This window comes from Panthera pardus, unplaced genomic scaffold, assembly GCF_024362965.1.
Source record: "Panthera pardus isolate Hobbes unplaced genomic scaffold, ASM2436296v1 HiC_scaffold_2, whole genome shotgun sequence".
Classification (NCBI taxonomy): domain Eukaryota; kingdom Metazoa; phylum Chordata; class Mammalia; order Carnivora; family Felidae; genus Panthera; species Panthera pardus.
In genome coordinates, this window is record NW_026526765.1 from 99297127 (window position 1) to 99313952 (window position 16826).

General features: G+C 38.0%; 1 protein-coding gene across 4 annotated transcripts in view; it reads left to right on the forward strand.

Moving 5' to 3' along the window:
• The first annotated feature begins 1749 nt into the window (after positions 1 to 1749).
• ANKRD31 (ankyrin repeat domain 31) overlaps positions 1750 to 16826 on the forward strand; it is a 127883-nt gene continuing 112806 nt past the window's right edge. For 2 of the 4 annotated variants that reach the window (XM_019463000.2, XM_019463001.2), the window contains exons 1-3: positions 1753 to 2127; positions 11703 to 11776; positions 16424 to 16530. In XM_019463000.2, coding sequence (XP_019318545.2) covers positions 2024 to 2127; positions 11703 to 11776; positions 16424 to 16530 — 285 coding nt within the window. In that variant the 5' untranslated portion in view covers positions 1753 to 2023. Of the gene's footprint in view, positions 2128 to 11702; positions 11777 to 16423; positions 16531 to 16826 lie in introns of those variants that run through there. The other 2 variants (XM_053907269.1, XM_019463002.2) reach the window with 2 other exon arrangements.

The window sequence follows — 16826 nt, forward strand, 5'->3', positions numbered from 1 at the left end:
AGTGAAACTTTGGATTTAAAAAAAAAAAGTTTCCTATAAAATCATGCTGGCATTTATGCGAATCATCTTTGCTATTCCTTCTTTATGCTTTGAATCTTGGCAAGTCTCTTGAATAAAATAAAAGAAGTGAAGGCACACAAATAACCGACTCTTTTCCACCAAAGGAGAAAGCATTTTAAAAAAAGGAATTTGAATCTCAGGCTTAGAAGTTTTCTATACTTAGCTAAAGTTACCAGATGCCTGGAGCAAGTGCTTTTACTAGTGGAAAGTTGCCTTCTGGTGTAGGGCATTTAGAGCCACCCACAAGCCTTTTACTGGATATGCACTTTCCATTGCTGGTAATTACTTAACACTTTTTAAAAAGTAGAAACAGAAGGACGCCTAGGTGGTTCAGTTGGTTGAGCATCCAACTCCTGATTTTGGCTCAGGTCATGAATTCACTGTTTGTGAGTGGGAGCCTGCTTGGGATTCTCTCTCTCCTTTCTCTCTGCCCTTCCCTTCTCTCTCTCTCAAAAATAAATAAATAAACTTAAAAAAAAAAACCTAAAAAGTGGAAACAGAGCTAGATGATCAAAGGAGTACGTGAGCAGGAGAGTGGATAGGAATTTAGGACTGATTTAAACATGGAGGATGTAGGTGGAGAAGTGTGAGAAACACAAAGAGGCCTAGTTTCATGCATATTTATTACTGTCCCACCTAATTTACAGAGTGGAAATGAAGAATAATCAAGTAAGTTTAAAAGACAACCAGCAGCCAAGTGTTTTAATATGATCTAAATAGTAGTGGTTTAAATAAGATCTAAATAATAAGATAATAAGAATGGGAAAGCCATTGCACGTAGAGAAAAGAGCAGTGAATTGGGGAGTTAGAAAGTCCTAGTTCCAGCCATTTATTCAACAAACCTTTAAAGACTGAATACGTGCTAGACACTGAAGATTTCAAAGTGAATACTAAACACTTGCTAGGCAGAAGGGGTTCTCTCTTATCCTGAATCTACCTCTCACTTGGCAGATGGAGTTCACTTGGCTTTGTTTTGAATGATTGAATTAAAAAGTTTCAAGTTATATTGATACAATGTATCAGATATATAAAAATCTAGTATTTCAATCAAAAATCGTAATTGGCTACTTTTGAAAGTTTCTAGGACTACCACTTTTGTAAAAATATCTACTGTTTCTACACAACTTGTATTTCAAGGTAATTAAAGAGTTAATGAGGAAGAAATACAAATACAAACAAAATACGTGGATTAGTGTAGTTGATGATCTATAAGCTAATGGCTTATAGGCTTGTCTTGCCTATCTGAGGACACCTGGGGAGAGGGTGTCACTGGGATTAAGGAAAAAAGGCAGCACCTGGTGGACTGCAAAAACACTCTACGAGGTCAGGTAATATTCTGGCTGCAGAATGTCAGACTGACAGCCCAGGGGCTGCCGGGACGGGCAGCTGCTGACAGTTCTTTTCGGGTCTGGGTCTCACAAGCATGAAGCGCATTGCGGGTAAGGTGACCTAGGTCTCGCTCCTGCCAACGGCGTTAGGCAGGCTCGGACTTCGGTCTTTACTGTGGCATCGCTGCCTTTCTGGTCCCCACGACCGCAACCGCAGTCCCTCCGCCCAGCTCAAGATGGGTTAAAAAAAAAAAAAAAAAAAAAAAAGCACAGAAAGCGGATGCGGTGGGAGGCCACGCCCCAGGCGGCCGGGAAATCCAGAGCGGGCGCGCGCTTTGCCAGCCACTTCCGGTCCTCAGAGTCGGGGGCGGGGCCGCACGCGGCTCTGACTTGGGGCGTGCGGCTCCCCCTGTAGGCGGCGTGCAGCGAGACGGCGGAGCTGGAAGGCCTCGCCGAGTACGACGGTTGCTGCCCCTCGGTGCGCTCAGCCTTTCTTTCCAGGCCCGCCTCCCGCCTCCAGCCTCGAATTTCCTTTTTTGCTCACAATTTCCCCCGGCCCTCTGAGTGCGCTTTCTTTTTTCGGGAAGCGGGGAGTGGAGAAGGAGGATAAAAAAGGCTCCAGGTGCGAGGCAAAGATGGAGGAAGGCTCCCAGGCCCCGGACTGGGACAGTGATGAGACGGTGATAGACGAGTCGGTGACGGAAAGTGACCTGGAAGAAGAGGAGCTGCCCTGGAGAAGGTGACCACCTGTTAGCTCCAGGCCTGGCGGTGGAGTAGCCTTCGGAGATTTGGGTAGAAATCATTGGCACCCAAATGTGTCATTGCAGGCGGGATTCGAGTCTTGTGAGGCAGCCAGGCCTGAGCTAAGAACTTGTGAATAACCTCACCACGGCGCCCCCCACCCCCCCCCCCCCCCCCCGGCCCAGTTTAGGACAAAATGAGCTTTCTGGTAGATGGCTGATATGATATAATATAATATGATATGATATATATAATATATACCTTTTTAGCCTGAGTCTTAGTCCTTTCGCACAGGCAAAAAAAGTGTTGGGTGTAAACTTCTGAGATGCAGTTTGTTTTAAGTAACTCGAAGCTCTGAACTAGGAGATGGTTAACATCATTTCTTTCAAGAAAAGAATGTGTGATGGGGGAACTGGTTACTACCAAACTGGAAACGAATAATCTTATAAGCATCAAAGATGGTAGTTCAGTTCATCAAAACCTTCTTGAACATAACTAGTTCTCCGTGCTAGATATAAAACTATGGAAGAGGTGAGGCCACTGCCTTTGAGAAACTGACAGGCCAGGGAAGACACATAAACAGATAAACTGCTTTTTTTCATAAGCAGGTAATTTCAATAAAATGTGGGAAGTCCAGGGATGGAAGCATGCTTTGGCTGGTTTAGGAAACCAGAGGGACTCTCACCTCAACCCAGGTAGTCCTCAGAGATTGCTAGGGTTGACTTCTGAACAGAGGCTTGAAGGTGGGTTAGGAATTAGCCAGATGAAGAGGTATCCTAATTTGGGGAAATTAGGTATCCTAATCTGGGAACTGCTTGGGTAAAGGTGTAGCGGTGGGACATAGCATTGTTCTGTTTTGAAATGTACAATAGTTAAGTCTTACTGAAGTGAAGTGTTAAATGGTGGAGTGGGCAGTGGTGGAAGATGAGCCTGGAGAGGAAGGTAGAGTGAGGTGATGTAAGGCCTCATATATCCTTAACGCCTTTGTGAGATGTTAAGTGGAGGGGCAGCATAATCAGATTTTCACTTTCCAGGATGCCCTACACGAGGGCTTTTCAAATTTTAATGCCCTAATAAAATCACTCCAGAATCCTGTTAAAGTGTGATTCCAATTCAGGAGTTCTAGGGTGGGATCTGAAATTCTGCATTTCTAGGAAGCTTGCGGGTTAAAGTTGGTATTATTTAGAGCAGAGATCGCCTTTTGCAAAGCAAGGGTATAGGGGTTAGCTTTGGCATTAAAGTAGTAACAGGCTGGGATGACGAGAACTCAACTAGGAAGAAACAGTGGGAATGGAAGGAAAAGGGCAAATTTAAGAAATCGTGAGAAAGTAATTTGGCAGGAGATGGTGGTTAATTTGATATGGAGGATGAGGGAAGAGCAGCAAGTAAGGGATGATACCCAAGTTTTTGGCTCATTTATTTATACACACAGCAATATTTGCTCTTGGTGTGCATTTCAGCTAATACATGGAGTCTGTTAACAACCGTCACAATCAAGTTCCAGAATAGTTCCATCACTCCAAACAAAACAAAACAAAACAAAACAAAACACCTCTCTTGTGCTGCCCTTCTTAGTCAAGTCCTTTCACTCATTTAAATCACTATTCCTATATGTATAATATCATGGTTTTTTTTTAATCTATCTGATTTCAGCCCTCTTCCCCTATCTTTGGTTCTTAGCTTTATTACAGTGTGTCTAGGCATGGGTTTTTTTGGTGTTTTTCACTGAGATTGTTGAATATATAAATTTATGTCTTTTACCAAACTTGGGAAGTTTTCTGTCATGATTTCTTTGTATATTTTTTTCTGTACCAGTATCTTTCTCCTCTTCTTCTGGGACTTTAATGGTCTACATGAATGTTAGACCTTTTGATACTGGTTCCCAGATTCCTGAAGCGGAATTAATTTTTTTTTCCATTTTTTTCTCTCAGTTCTTCAAACTGTATAATTTTTATTGCTCTATATTCAGAGTTATTTACTCCTTCCTTTGTCATCTCTATTCTGTTGTTGAGCCAATCCAGTGCATTTTTTACTTCAAATATTATCATTTTCTCTTCTAAAATGGATTCTTTTTATAGTTTTTATTTCTCTGCTGAGAACTTCAATGTTTTCATCTATTTGATGAGGGTTTACCTTTTCTCATAGAGAATGATTGGAATAGCTGCTTTAAAGTCTGTCATATCATTCCAACATCTTGGTCATGGGGGTGCGGTTGGCATCTGTTAATTATCTTTTCTCTCAAGAATTAGATTTCCTGTTCTTTGTATATTGAGTAATTGTGATTATATCCTATGTATTTTGAATCTTATGTTCTGGATTCTTGGTCCTGTTAAAACCCTCTTAAGGGTGTTGATTTTTGTTTTGACAGGTAATCAGCCTCATTAGGTTCTGACTGCACATTCTCTTTTGCCTTCCTTGGGTGGTGGTTACCTCAGTCCAATTTTCAGAGTCTTTACTATGCTATTTGACTTTGACTCATGTACTACTCAGGGGTTAATCTGGAACTTGGGCAGTAGTTAATATTGTAGTTGAGTTCTCTAAATCTTTGTTAATGCTTCTTTGAATCTGCTTTCTATGTGGACAGCTCAAGGTTGAGCCTAGGATTTATGTTGAATCGTATACAGAATTAGGTGATTCCCCTTTTGTTTGTTTTTTTTTTCCCTACAGGAGTCTCATGCACCCTTCCTTCCCCATGCACACATGCTGGTTCCTATGACCAGAAAGCCAGATTTCTGTCAGTGTTAGCCTTCTTGCTTTAGGGCAGTCCTTGAAACTAAGGCAACCTTCATGGTGGAGTGTTAAGAGAAGAAAATAAAGGAGATGCTCTCCATACTCCTTAGCGTTTGCTTCCTCTAGCAAGAGACAGGCTTTCTCTTGGGTTTTAAGTGCCTAAGACGCCATGTTTGGTAACACTATATCTCTGAGGCCAAAGAAAACAAATACAACCCAGGGATTCCCCCCACCTTCTCGCATTCACAGATCCCTTTCCCTAGTCTTCTGATAGAGATAGGGGGTTTCTTCTGGAGTTTTTGCTGTCTGAGCCCACCGTGCAGCTTCAGGATTAGACTTTGGATCAAAGCTGGAGACAAATAAAGGACCAACAAAATGAAACAAACTCTGAAACTCATCAATTACAAGGTTGTTTAGATTTCGACTTCAGCCCCAATATGCCTGCTATTGTTTACTTTTCATATTACTCAGGTAGCTTTTAAGAAATACTCTACCAGAGTTTTTATTTGTAATGAATGGAGAAATAGGCTATAGATGGTTTACTCTATCTTGGCTGGCCAATCATTTTCTTCCCCTCTAAGTCACTTAAAATGCTTCTCTGCAGTACCATACAGACATCATTTTTTCAGACCTCACAGCTCAAGGTTAAAAATTGGTGTTTTTATTGGCATGGCAGTATGGTCAAAGTTTAAGCATTGCTGAAGCTGAATTGCTGGACCATTGTATTTTGTTTTTCTTCATCTTCTTTGCTTGTATATGTTTTGTTTTGGCTATTTTTCATGCACAAGTTCCCAACTTTAACTGGAGTGAGGGATACAGCTCCTAGTAGAGATCCCCAGGAGGCAATACGTATAGTTGTGTTCACTGTCTAAAAAAGCACTCTCTGAGAGCCTGGATTTAGTCCTAGCCTTCCCTCTGGAAACCATGTCTGAAGATGCATACATTCCTTTTTGTGACTTGATAGGTGTCGCTACTAATCTTATGTGAAAATTCAAGTTGCTGACTAATGAGATTTTGTTGGCTTGTGATTTGTTTTCTAAGAGGCAGGATTCATTTTTCTTATATGTGCCCTGGGAACTTTTTATCAACCCTTGTATTCTTTTACAGCCTCTGGTAAGGTTAACTGCTCTATAACATGAGGGATATATCTCAAATTAGTCCTGTTGAGTACATTTATAGAACCACCTTAGATAGTTCATTGCTACATGGATTTGTATATGTGTTCAGGTCACATGTCTTCTGAACACTGTAATTGCATACAGTGAAAAGCTAATTCAACATAATTACCCTGGAAGATGAGTGTTAATTTTGTCCCTCAAGACAGACCAACACTGTCTTCATGTGAATTGTGTAGATGGAAAATACTTGTTACAAAGGATATACTTGGGAAAGGGAGGAAAAGAAAGCAAAGTACAAGGAGACAAGGATTTAATAACCACATTAAATTGACTAAAGAAAGCAACATTTTGGTTAGGGTGTATATCAAAATACTGGCAACTCCATTGATTAAACACAGTGGTGCCAAGTGCTATTTTTAGAACTGTGACACTGAAAGGATATTTAATTAGATTTTTTTTATGAATCAAAGCCTTGACATGACATTAGAATTGTGCTATTTTGATAACTTTGATAACATATAAACTTTGAACATATAAAATTGAAACTCTGATTGTCCCAAAAAATGTTACCGTATTTTTAACAAAACAGTGAAAATTATTTGAGAATTTCAGATTTTGCCTGAAAGTTTTTCTTTTAATCCAGCCGTCTATTTTCTCCCTCCCTTTTTTATAGTTAATATTTGGTACTATCTCATTTTACAATATCTTAAAATTATATTTTATTATTAAAATATGCATCTGTGGGACACCTGGGGGGCTCAGTTCGTTGAGCATCTGACTTTGGCTCAGGTCGTGACCTCGTGGTTCATGGGTTCGAGCTCAGAGCCTGGAGCCTGCTTCAGATTCTGTGTCTCCCTCTCTCTCTGCCCCTCCCCCAGTCGTGATTTGTCTCTCTGTCTCTCTCTCCCAAAAATAAATGTTAAAAAAATTAGAGAAAATATGCATCTGTAATGAAGTGGTCAGTGACTTTTGGTGTATTAGCTATTAATGTAGTCTAGTAGTTTGACTAGAATTCACTTTGAAATTAATGTTCTCTTTTCAGTTATTTGTTTTAAATGTTAATTTTGAGAGAGAAAGAGAGAGAATGAGCAGGGGAGTGGCAGAGAGAGAAGGAGACACGTAATCCCAAGCAGGCTCCACATTGTCAGTGCAGAGCCCCATATGAGGCTCAGTCTCACGAACCACAAGATCATGACCTGAGCCAAAATCAAGAGTTGGACACTTGACTGACTGGGCCACCCTGGTGCCCCTATTTTATTGAGAACATGGATAAGTAATTTTTTGGCCCCCAGTCTTTTGGTTTTCCTTTTTGTATAAAAATATTCCTGACTACTCTCTTATGGAAATAGTTTAAAAAAAAAAAAAAAAAAGAAGAAGACCAAAGATTTGTGTGTATTAGGAAATTATTTCAGAGTTATTTGCAATAATGAATACTTAAAAACGAATGTTTTAGAATTATATAATGCTTAAATAAATTATACATCCTTGTGAGGGAGTATTATCAATATTTAATGGTTTTAGGAAGAATTTTAATGACATTGCACATGTTTAAATATAATTGTTAAGTGAAAAATGTAGTCTCTAAAACTTTATACAGATCAATCCAAACTTTGTAAAATTAATGGTTCTATAACACATTAGCCTTCATAGAAAGAAAGCTGAAAGGAAATACACCAAAGTCTTAATACAGAGAGAATTATAGGAGAGTTCTGTATTCTTATTTATAATTCCCTTTAGTGCCCACATTTTGTATAGTTTTTTTTGAATAGATAATATATTTACATGGTTCAAAACATTTTAAGTATAAAGGGTAAAAATCTCCTTCTCATCCCTATCTCCTTAGCTACTCATTTTTCTTTTCCATAGACAGCCAATATATTTGATATATTTAATCCTCCCTGAGATATTTTCCTTTCTTTTTTTTTTTTTTGTTTATTTATTTAATTTGAGAGAGAGAGAGAGAAAGCATGCACAAGTGGGAGAGGGGTAGAGAGAGGGGGAGAGAGAGAGAATCCCGAGCAGGTTCCATGCTGTCAGTGTGGAGCCCGATGGGGATCTTGAACTCACAAACCGTGAAATCATGACCTAAGCTAAAATCAAGAGTTGGATGCTTAAACGACTGAGCCACCCAGGGCTCCCTGCCAAGATATTATATAAGTTATATGTTTGAGAGCATATGTAAAATTTTTTTCTAGAAATAGAAGAACTATGTCAAAGAGTTTGGGTGTTTATAATCTTAATAATTGATTTATTTGGATTTAGATCATAATTAGGAAGGCTTTCTTTCCTCCACACTTATAAAAGAATACCTCCTTTGTTTCTTTTAATACTTTTTGTTTCATTTTTAAACATTTACATTTTGATTCATGTGGCATTTTTATATGGAGTACAGTGTGAAGTATGGATCCAACTAAATTATTTTCCAGATGTCTCCTTCATTGTCACAGTATTATTTTTTGAAAAATCCTATCTTTTCCTCTGATTTTAGATGCTGCCTTTTTCTTTTTTAATATTTTTTAACGTTTATTCATTTTTGAGAGACAGAGTGTGATTGGGGGTAGGGGGAGCAGAGAGAGAGGGAGACACAGAATCCGAAGCAGACTCCAGGCCCTGAGCTGTCAGCACAGAGCCTAATGCAAGGCTCAAACCCATGAACCATGAGATCATGACCTGAGCCGAAGTCGGAAGCTTAACTGACAGAGCTACCTAGGTTCCCTTCTCCCCCCTTTTTTAAAGAGAGAGTGCCCATGTGCACATGCAAGCTGGGATGGGGGGCCAGAGAGAGAGAGAGAGAGAGAGAGAGAGAGAGAGAGAGAGAGAGAGAGAATCTCAAGCAGGCTCCATGCTCAGCACAGAGCCCAACGCAGGGCCTAATCTCAGAACCGTAAGATCATGACCTGAGCCAAAATCAGGAGTCAGGCCTTTGACTAAGCTACTCAGATGCCCCAACCACCATTTTAATATACTAAATTTCCTATGTAGGTGAGTTTATTTAGGAGATTTTATTCTGTTTATTGGAGTGTCATTTTATGTGCTGGTTTCATTTTTAAAAAACATTTTCTTTTTTCTTTTAAATTTTTTTTAATGTTTATTTTGGGGAGACAGAGAGACATGCAAGCAGGGGTGGGGCAGAGAGAGAGGGAGAGAGGGATGGGGATAATTATGGATTCAAAGAGAGACTTAGACATAGCAACCAAATGCAATGTTTGCACCTTGTTTGGATCCTCTTTTGAACAAAACAACTAAAAAGAGACAGTTGGAGAAATGTGATTACAATCCATTTAGTTTTCCATTGGTGTATAACAACTTATTCCAAAACCTAACAACTTGAAACAATAAACATTATCATGTAGGTTCTGTGGGTCAGGAGTCCAGGAGTGTCTTAATTGGGTCATCAGGCTCAGGGACTCACAGGGCTGCATTCGTCTGAAATCTTCATGAGAAGAATTCACTTCCTGCATAGTGATTCTTAAGATTCACTTCCTCTCTGATGGTTGACTCCCTTAGTTTCTTGCTAAATAGGGTTCTCCACAGAGCATTTCACAACATGACAAGCTGACATCCATGAGAAGGAATAAGCAAGAGAATAAAGGAGGGAGAGCAAGATGAAAATCAGTGTCTTTTTGTAACCTAATCTCAAAAATAACATCCCAACACATTTGCTATATTGTGTTCATTAGAAGACTTTCTGCATCTAGTCTGTACTCACAGCTGGGCACAGGGCATAAATACCAGGAGACATTTCAGAGGCTGCTTACTGAAGACTAAATATAGTAATATTAAGGAATTTTTGGCTTTAGAAAGTAAGGTAATTATGGTTATTTTTTAAAGTTGCGATTATTGTGGTAATGCTTGAAAAGAGTTCATATCTTTTAGGGTTCCATACTGAAATATTTCCAGCTGAAATAGAATAAGAGGTCCAGGGCTTGTTTCAAAATAATCTAGTGACAGACTGGCAGGAATAGAGAGGATGGCAGAAGGATTATAGAAGAAACAAGATTGTCTGTATACTGATAATTGTTGGACCTAGACGATAAGTGTACTGTTATCTCTTTTATTGCTTTTATTTTTCATTTTCATTTAAAAGGTGAAAAGCAAAATGAAATAAGTAAGTGAATGACAAAAGAATGCCTTTAGTACCAAATTATATGTTCATGTCTTGGTACACTGTTACATTTTTAGATTTTGGAAAGATTTTTTTTATTTTATTTTTTATTGTGGGGGAAAAAAAAAATATATATATATATATATCTCATAAAATTTACCATTCTAACCATTTTTAAGCATACATTTCAGTGACATTAAGTATGTTCACATTGTTGTGCAACCATCACTGCCCTCTGACGTCAGAACTTTTTTCATTTTCCCAAACTAACACTCTGTATCCCTTAAACACTAACTCCCCATTCCTACCTGCTCCCAGTCCTTGGCAACCACCATTCTACTTTGTCACTATGGATCTGACCACTCTAGCTATCTCATATAACTGGAGTCATATAATATTTGTACATTTGTATCTGGCTTATTTCACTTAGTATAATGTTTTTAAGGTCTGTTTCTGTTATAGCATGTGTCAATATTTTCTTTCTTTTTAAGGCTGAATAATATTCCATTTTATGTACATACCACATTTTGTTTATCCACTCATATCTGTTGATGAACACTTGGGTTGCTTTTACCTTTTGGCTGCTGTGACTAATGCTTCTCTGAACACAAGTGTACAGGTATCTTTTTAGATCCCTGCTTTCAGTTGTTTTGTGGACATACCCAGAAATGGAATCACTAGATCAAATTGTGGTTATAGATCTCTTTTTTGAGGAACAACCATACTGTTTTCCACAATGGTTGTACCATTTTCCATTCCCATCAGCAATGCCCAGGATTTCCAATTTCTCTCTATCCTTGCTAATACTTGTTATTTTCTGTTTTGTTTTTGTTGTTTTGTTTTGGTTTGTTTATAACCATCCTAATGGATGTGACGTGGTATCTCACTGTGGTTTTGATTTGCATTTTCCTAATTAGTAGGGTTGAGGATCTTTTCATGTTCTTATTAGCCATTTGTATATCTTCTTTGGGTAAATTTCTTTTCAAGTCCTTTGCCTATTTTTGAATTCTATAAGGGTGTTTTTAAATAGAAAAGATAAACACTTAAGTCTGCCTACTAGCACACTTGCCATGGTGTATCATTGCTGTTTTTAGTTTTGTATTCATCATTATAAATGAAGCTTCTTGAGGCATGGACTGTTTGTCTTCTCTCTTTGTTACCTTGGTGCTGCCTAGAACATAGTAAGAAGTGAATCCAAAAATTAAAGGAATTCTGTCATTTTGTGTTCTGAAAACATATTCCCAAATTTAACCCTGGGATTTTAATCTCACAGTTTCTGTGGTATAGAGAAATGTGAAAGAGAAAACCTACCAGCACTGTTCCCTTAAATCATCTAATTTCATCTCATTCAAAAACTACTCCTTTCATTCCTTACTCCCAAGTACTCAGAAATAATGGGGTATTTGTAAAAATGAGCATGACCATATGAATAAGTATTTTTCATCTTGTATAAGTTTTTAATTAAAGCATACATTACTAAAAAATACTTTGGTACAGATATTAACAGTGGTGTAACTAAGAATTTTAGCAAGTTTAGGTATAATTAATAATTACAGTTAAATTGTTAGTCTACATTTAGGAAACATAACAATCTGTATCTTCTTTTTTGGTATTTGAAAGGTTGCTCTTTGATGAAGACACATCTCTTAGATCTGAGTTCAGTCTCCATCCTGGTATAAGTGGAAGGTGCAAAGGTGAGAAATAATTTTTTTCACTAAGTAGTCACTTTAATTTCCAAAGTGTTAATATTTTACTAACTTATCCTTTTATAGTTAGTTTTGTTTTTAACTTTACACAGAATTAGTTTCTTATACTCAACTGTAATAGACCCTGAGGTCTATTAAGATCTATTACTATAACAATAGCAAGGGGAATTCTATCTTCAGGAAGATGTTCGTGGCTCCTAAAGGGGGCTACAGAGATATGCAAATGATACCCAGATAGCTCTTCTCCTTGCAAAAATTTCCAGTTTAACCATACTACTTGCATATTTGCAGAAGTGAATAGTACTTTTTAATAACCAGTCTGAGGCACTTGGGTGGCTCAGTCGGTTAAGCGTCCAACTTCATCTCAGGTCATGATCTCACATTCGTGGGTTCAAGCCCCACGTTGGGCTCTGTGCTGACAGCCTGGAGCCTGCTTCAGATCCTGTGTTTCCCCCTCTCTCTGTCCCTCCCCCACTCGCACTCTGTGTGTGTGTGTCTCTCTCTCTTTCTGTCTCAAAATAAAATAAACATTAAAAAAATTTTTTTTAAATAACCAATCTGATTGTTTCAGGCTGAAATTAAGGTCCAAATATCCTTGGTTTATTTATATATATTAAATTTTTAAATTTGAGTACAGTTGACACACATTGTCACATTAGTTTCATGTGTACAACATAGTGATTTAACTTTTGTATAGGTTATGCTAGGCTCACTACAGTGTTAGCTACCATCTGTAACATACATTATTGCAATATCATTGACTGTGTTCCCTATGCTGTGCCTTTTATTTCTGTGATTTATTCATCCCATAACTGGAAATCTGTATCTTTCATTCTCTTTCACCATTTTTTTCCATTCCTCCCACCCCTTTCCCTTCTGGCAACCATCAGTTTCTTCTCTGTATTTACAGGTCAGATTCACCTTTTCTGTGTGTATTTATTTGTTTTGTTTTTTAGACTCCACATATGAGTGAAACCATATGGTATTTGTCTTTCCTAGTCTGACTCATTATACACTATTAGCAAAGTAGCAGAAGGAAACTAAGAAAACAATCCTATTTACAACTACAGCAAAAAGAATAAAATACCTAGGAGTAAATTTAACCAAGGAGATGAAAGAATTATACTCTGGAATCACACAAACAAATGGAAAGATACTCCATGCTCATGGATTGGAAGAATTAATATTGTTAAAACACCCGTATGATCCAAAGACATCTACAGATTCAGTGAATCCCTATCAAAATACCAACAACATTTTTTCACAGAACTGGACCAAATAATACTAAAATTTGTATGGAACCACAAAAGAGCTCAAATAGCCAAAGAAGTCTTGAGAAAGAAGAACAAGGCTGGAGGTATCACAATCCCAGATTTCAAGATACACTGCAAAGCTGTAGTAATCAAAACAGGATGGGTACCAGCACAAAAGATTACTGGAACGGAATAGAGAACCCAGAAATAAACCCACGCTTATGAGGCCAATTAAACTATGACAAATTAGGAAGAATATGCAGTGGGAAAAAGATAGTCTTTTCTATGCAATGGGGAAAAGATAGTCTTTTCAATAAATGGTGCTGGGAAAACTAGACAGCTATAAGCAGAACAATGAAATTAGACCAGTTTCTTACACCATATACAGAAATAAATTCAGATGGATTAAAGACATATATGAGACTTGAAACCAGAAAAATTCTAGAAGAGAACACAGGTATCAGCCCTAGCAACATTTTTCTAGCTAGTTGTCTCCTAAGGTAATGGAGACAAAAACAAAAATAAACTGTTGGGACTACATCAAAAGAAACCATCAACAAAACAAAAAGGCAACCCACGGAACTGGAAAAAATATTTGCAAATGCTATCTCTGATAAGGCGTTAATTTACAAAATATATAAAGAACTTAAACAACTCAACACCTAAAAGAGCAAATAACCCAAGTAAAAAATGGGCAGAGGACTCGAACTGACATTTTTAAAAAAGAAGACATACAGATGGCCAACAGACGTATGTCTTTTGCTAAGTATCGCTAATCATCAGGGAAATGCAAGTCAGAATCACAATGAGATTTTACCTTAGACCTGTCAGAATAGCTAAAATCAAAACAACAAGAAATAACAAGTGTTGGTGAGGATATAGAGAAAAAGCAACCCTTGTGCATTACTGGTAGGAATGTAAATTGGTACAACCACAATGGAAAACAGTGTGGAGGTTCCTCAAAAAATTAAAAATAATAATAATAATTCCACTACTGGACATTCACCCAAAGAAAATAAAAGCCCTAATTTTAAAAGACATATGTACCCTTATACTTATTACAGCATTATTTATAGTAGCCAGGATATGAAGTAACCTAAGTGTTCATTGATAGAAAAATGGATCAAGGAGTTGTGGTATATATATACACAGCAGAGCAGTACACAGCTATAAGAAAGAAAGCTCATACCAGTTGCAACATGTGGATGGTCCTAGAGGGGATTATGCAAAGTGAAATAAGTCAGACTGAAAAAGACAAATACAATATGGTTTCATTGATACGTAGTACATATATTTTTAAAAAATACCTTTCACCTACCACTTTTCTATACTTCCTGGGTCCACTTCTAGGTTTGTTTGTTTGTTTTAGAGAGAAAGCACACATGTGAGCATGGGAAAGGCAGAGGGAGAGAATCTTAAGCAGGCTCCATGCCCAGAGCGGAGGCCAATGCGGGGCTCAATCTTACAACTGTGAGATGATGACCTGAGCCGAAATCAAGAGTTGGTCACTTAACCGACTGAGCCACCCAGGCACCTTCTAGGTCAATTTAAATACTTCTAGAAAAATTTGTCACCAATCGTCACTGTTCAAAAAGAGCAATTCTGCAGTAGCTGTTTAAGTGGTAGATTATTTTCTTCTGTGCTTTCTTCTTGTGAACCATTTTTAATTTTTATGGATATCTGAAAATAGGTATGGAAAAGAAGAAAAGTTTCTTTTTTTAAAATGTTATTTAAGAGAGAGAGAGAGCGAGAGAGTGCGCATGCAAGCCAGTGGGGGAGGCAGAGAGAGAGAGGGAGAGAGAGAATTCCAAGCAGGCTCCATGCTGTCAGCCCAGAGCCTGATGCAGGGCTCAGTCCCACAAACCATGAGATCATGACATGAGCTGAGGCCAAGAGTTGGGCACTCAATCTATTGAGCCCTCCAGGCACCCTGCCACTGTTCAAAATACCATTATTGTGGGGCGCCTGGGTGGCTCAGTCGGTTGGGCTTCCGACTTCGGCTCAGGTCACGATCTCACGGTCCGTGAGTTCGAGCCCCGCGTCGGGCTCTGGGCTGATGGCTCAGAGCCTGGAGCCTGCTTCCGATTCTGTGTCTCCCTCTCTCTCTGCCCCTCCCCCGTTCATGCTGTGTCTCTCTCTGTCTCAAAAATAAATAAAACGTTAAAAAAAAAATTAAAAAAAAAATACCATTATTGTGGGGGCAGATACATTGTAGGGCATATATATGTCATTGTAGGGCACATATATGTCTTTCCACTTTTTTTGTTTCTTTGATCTCTTTAGCTCTTTTTACTGCTGTGCCATCACTGCATTATTTTATCAACCTTGGTTTTAAGTACATTTCTGTATCTGGTAGGGAAGATACTTTCCCACAGAGAGCAGCTGGCCATAGTGTTCATCCTGAGCTCCTTGGTACAAACAGCAAGCTCAGTGAAGTGTGAGACCCACTGAGAGCTTCCAGTGTACCCTCTTCAATCTTTTTGTTGGATTTGCTCTGACCTGGGTGGTTTTCTGAGATTCTGATGGAAGAAATCCAAATAGTTACTTCTGAAGGAGCCCCTCCTTTTCCTTTGTTGAGTGACATGCTGTTTACCAATGTTTGGTTTCCCTTTTTTAAAAAAATGTTTATTTTAAGAAAGAGACGGGATCCATGCACATGCATGTGAGTACAGAAGTGGGAAAGGGGCAGAGAGAGAGAGAGAGAGAGAGAGAGAATCCCAATCAGGCTCTGCGTTGTCAGCACAGAGCCCACTGTGGGGCTTGATCCCACAAACCACGAGATCATGACCTGAACTCTGGCTCAAGAGTCAGATGCTCAACCAACTGATCATTCAAGCACCTCTGGTTTCCCTTTAATACATTCTCATTTTGATCCTTGGTGGGTATATTTCATTTTTTCTCATTGCTGCTTCAGATTTTATTTAAAAAAAAACAAAAACTCCTTTGTTTGGATTCTTTTCAGGAACTAAGAAGAGAAGAAAAGTTAAAATAGGAGCTCAATTTCCCATCTTAAAAACACAAAACTCTGTTTTTGTATTTTATACTAGCATTACAAGTTTTTAAAAATGACCTAAAATGAAATTTAAAAAAAAGAAAATACTCCTTCTAGTGGGGCTTAAGTCTGTATATTGTCTTTACTTATCCTTTGCATTCATTCATCCTGAAACAATAAATATCAAGTGTTGTTTTATTCCAGTGTAGTATATATGTTTCTTTGAAATTAATAACTTAAAAACTTTGATATACAGAAGTGGCAGTTAGGAAATTACAATTCACAAAATAAATTTAAATGACATTTTGTAGTTTCTATAAAATCATAGAGCTGTTGCCAAAGCAGAGCAATGAGACTATTTTCAAAGGATTTATGATTGTTTCATTCTAGGCAAACTTTCTCCTGAGATTCAACTTGGGTTTAAACTGAGAGATAATCCCCAAGAGCAAATGAGTAAAAATAAGATAATGCCTCTTAATGACAAGGCAGTCTTACAGGTAGGTAGCATGTTGATTAAATACATACTTATTAAAAATTGGAAATGCTATTTCAAAGAGTGACAAATTACTAATGATTAATTCTTTTTGTCTGTTATTTTCTTTCTTTCTTCCCTTGCTCAGTTTTTTACCATTTCTTAGCCAGTCATTCTGTTTCTTTGTTGTAACTTTGGTGAAAGCCTTATTTATTTATTTATTTATTTATTTATTTTTATTAAAAAAAATTTTTTTTTAACATTTATTTATTATTGAGAGAGAGAGAGCATGAGCAGGGAAGGGGCCGAGAGATGGGGAGA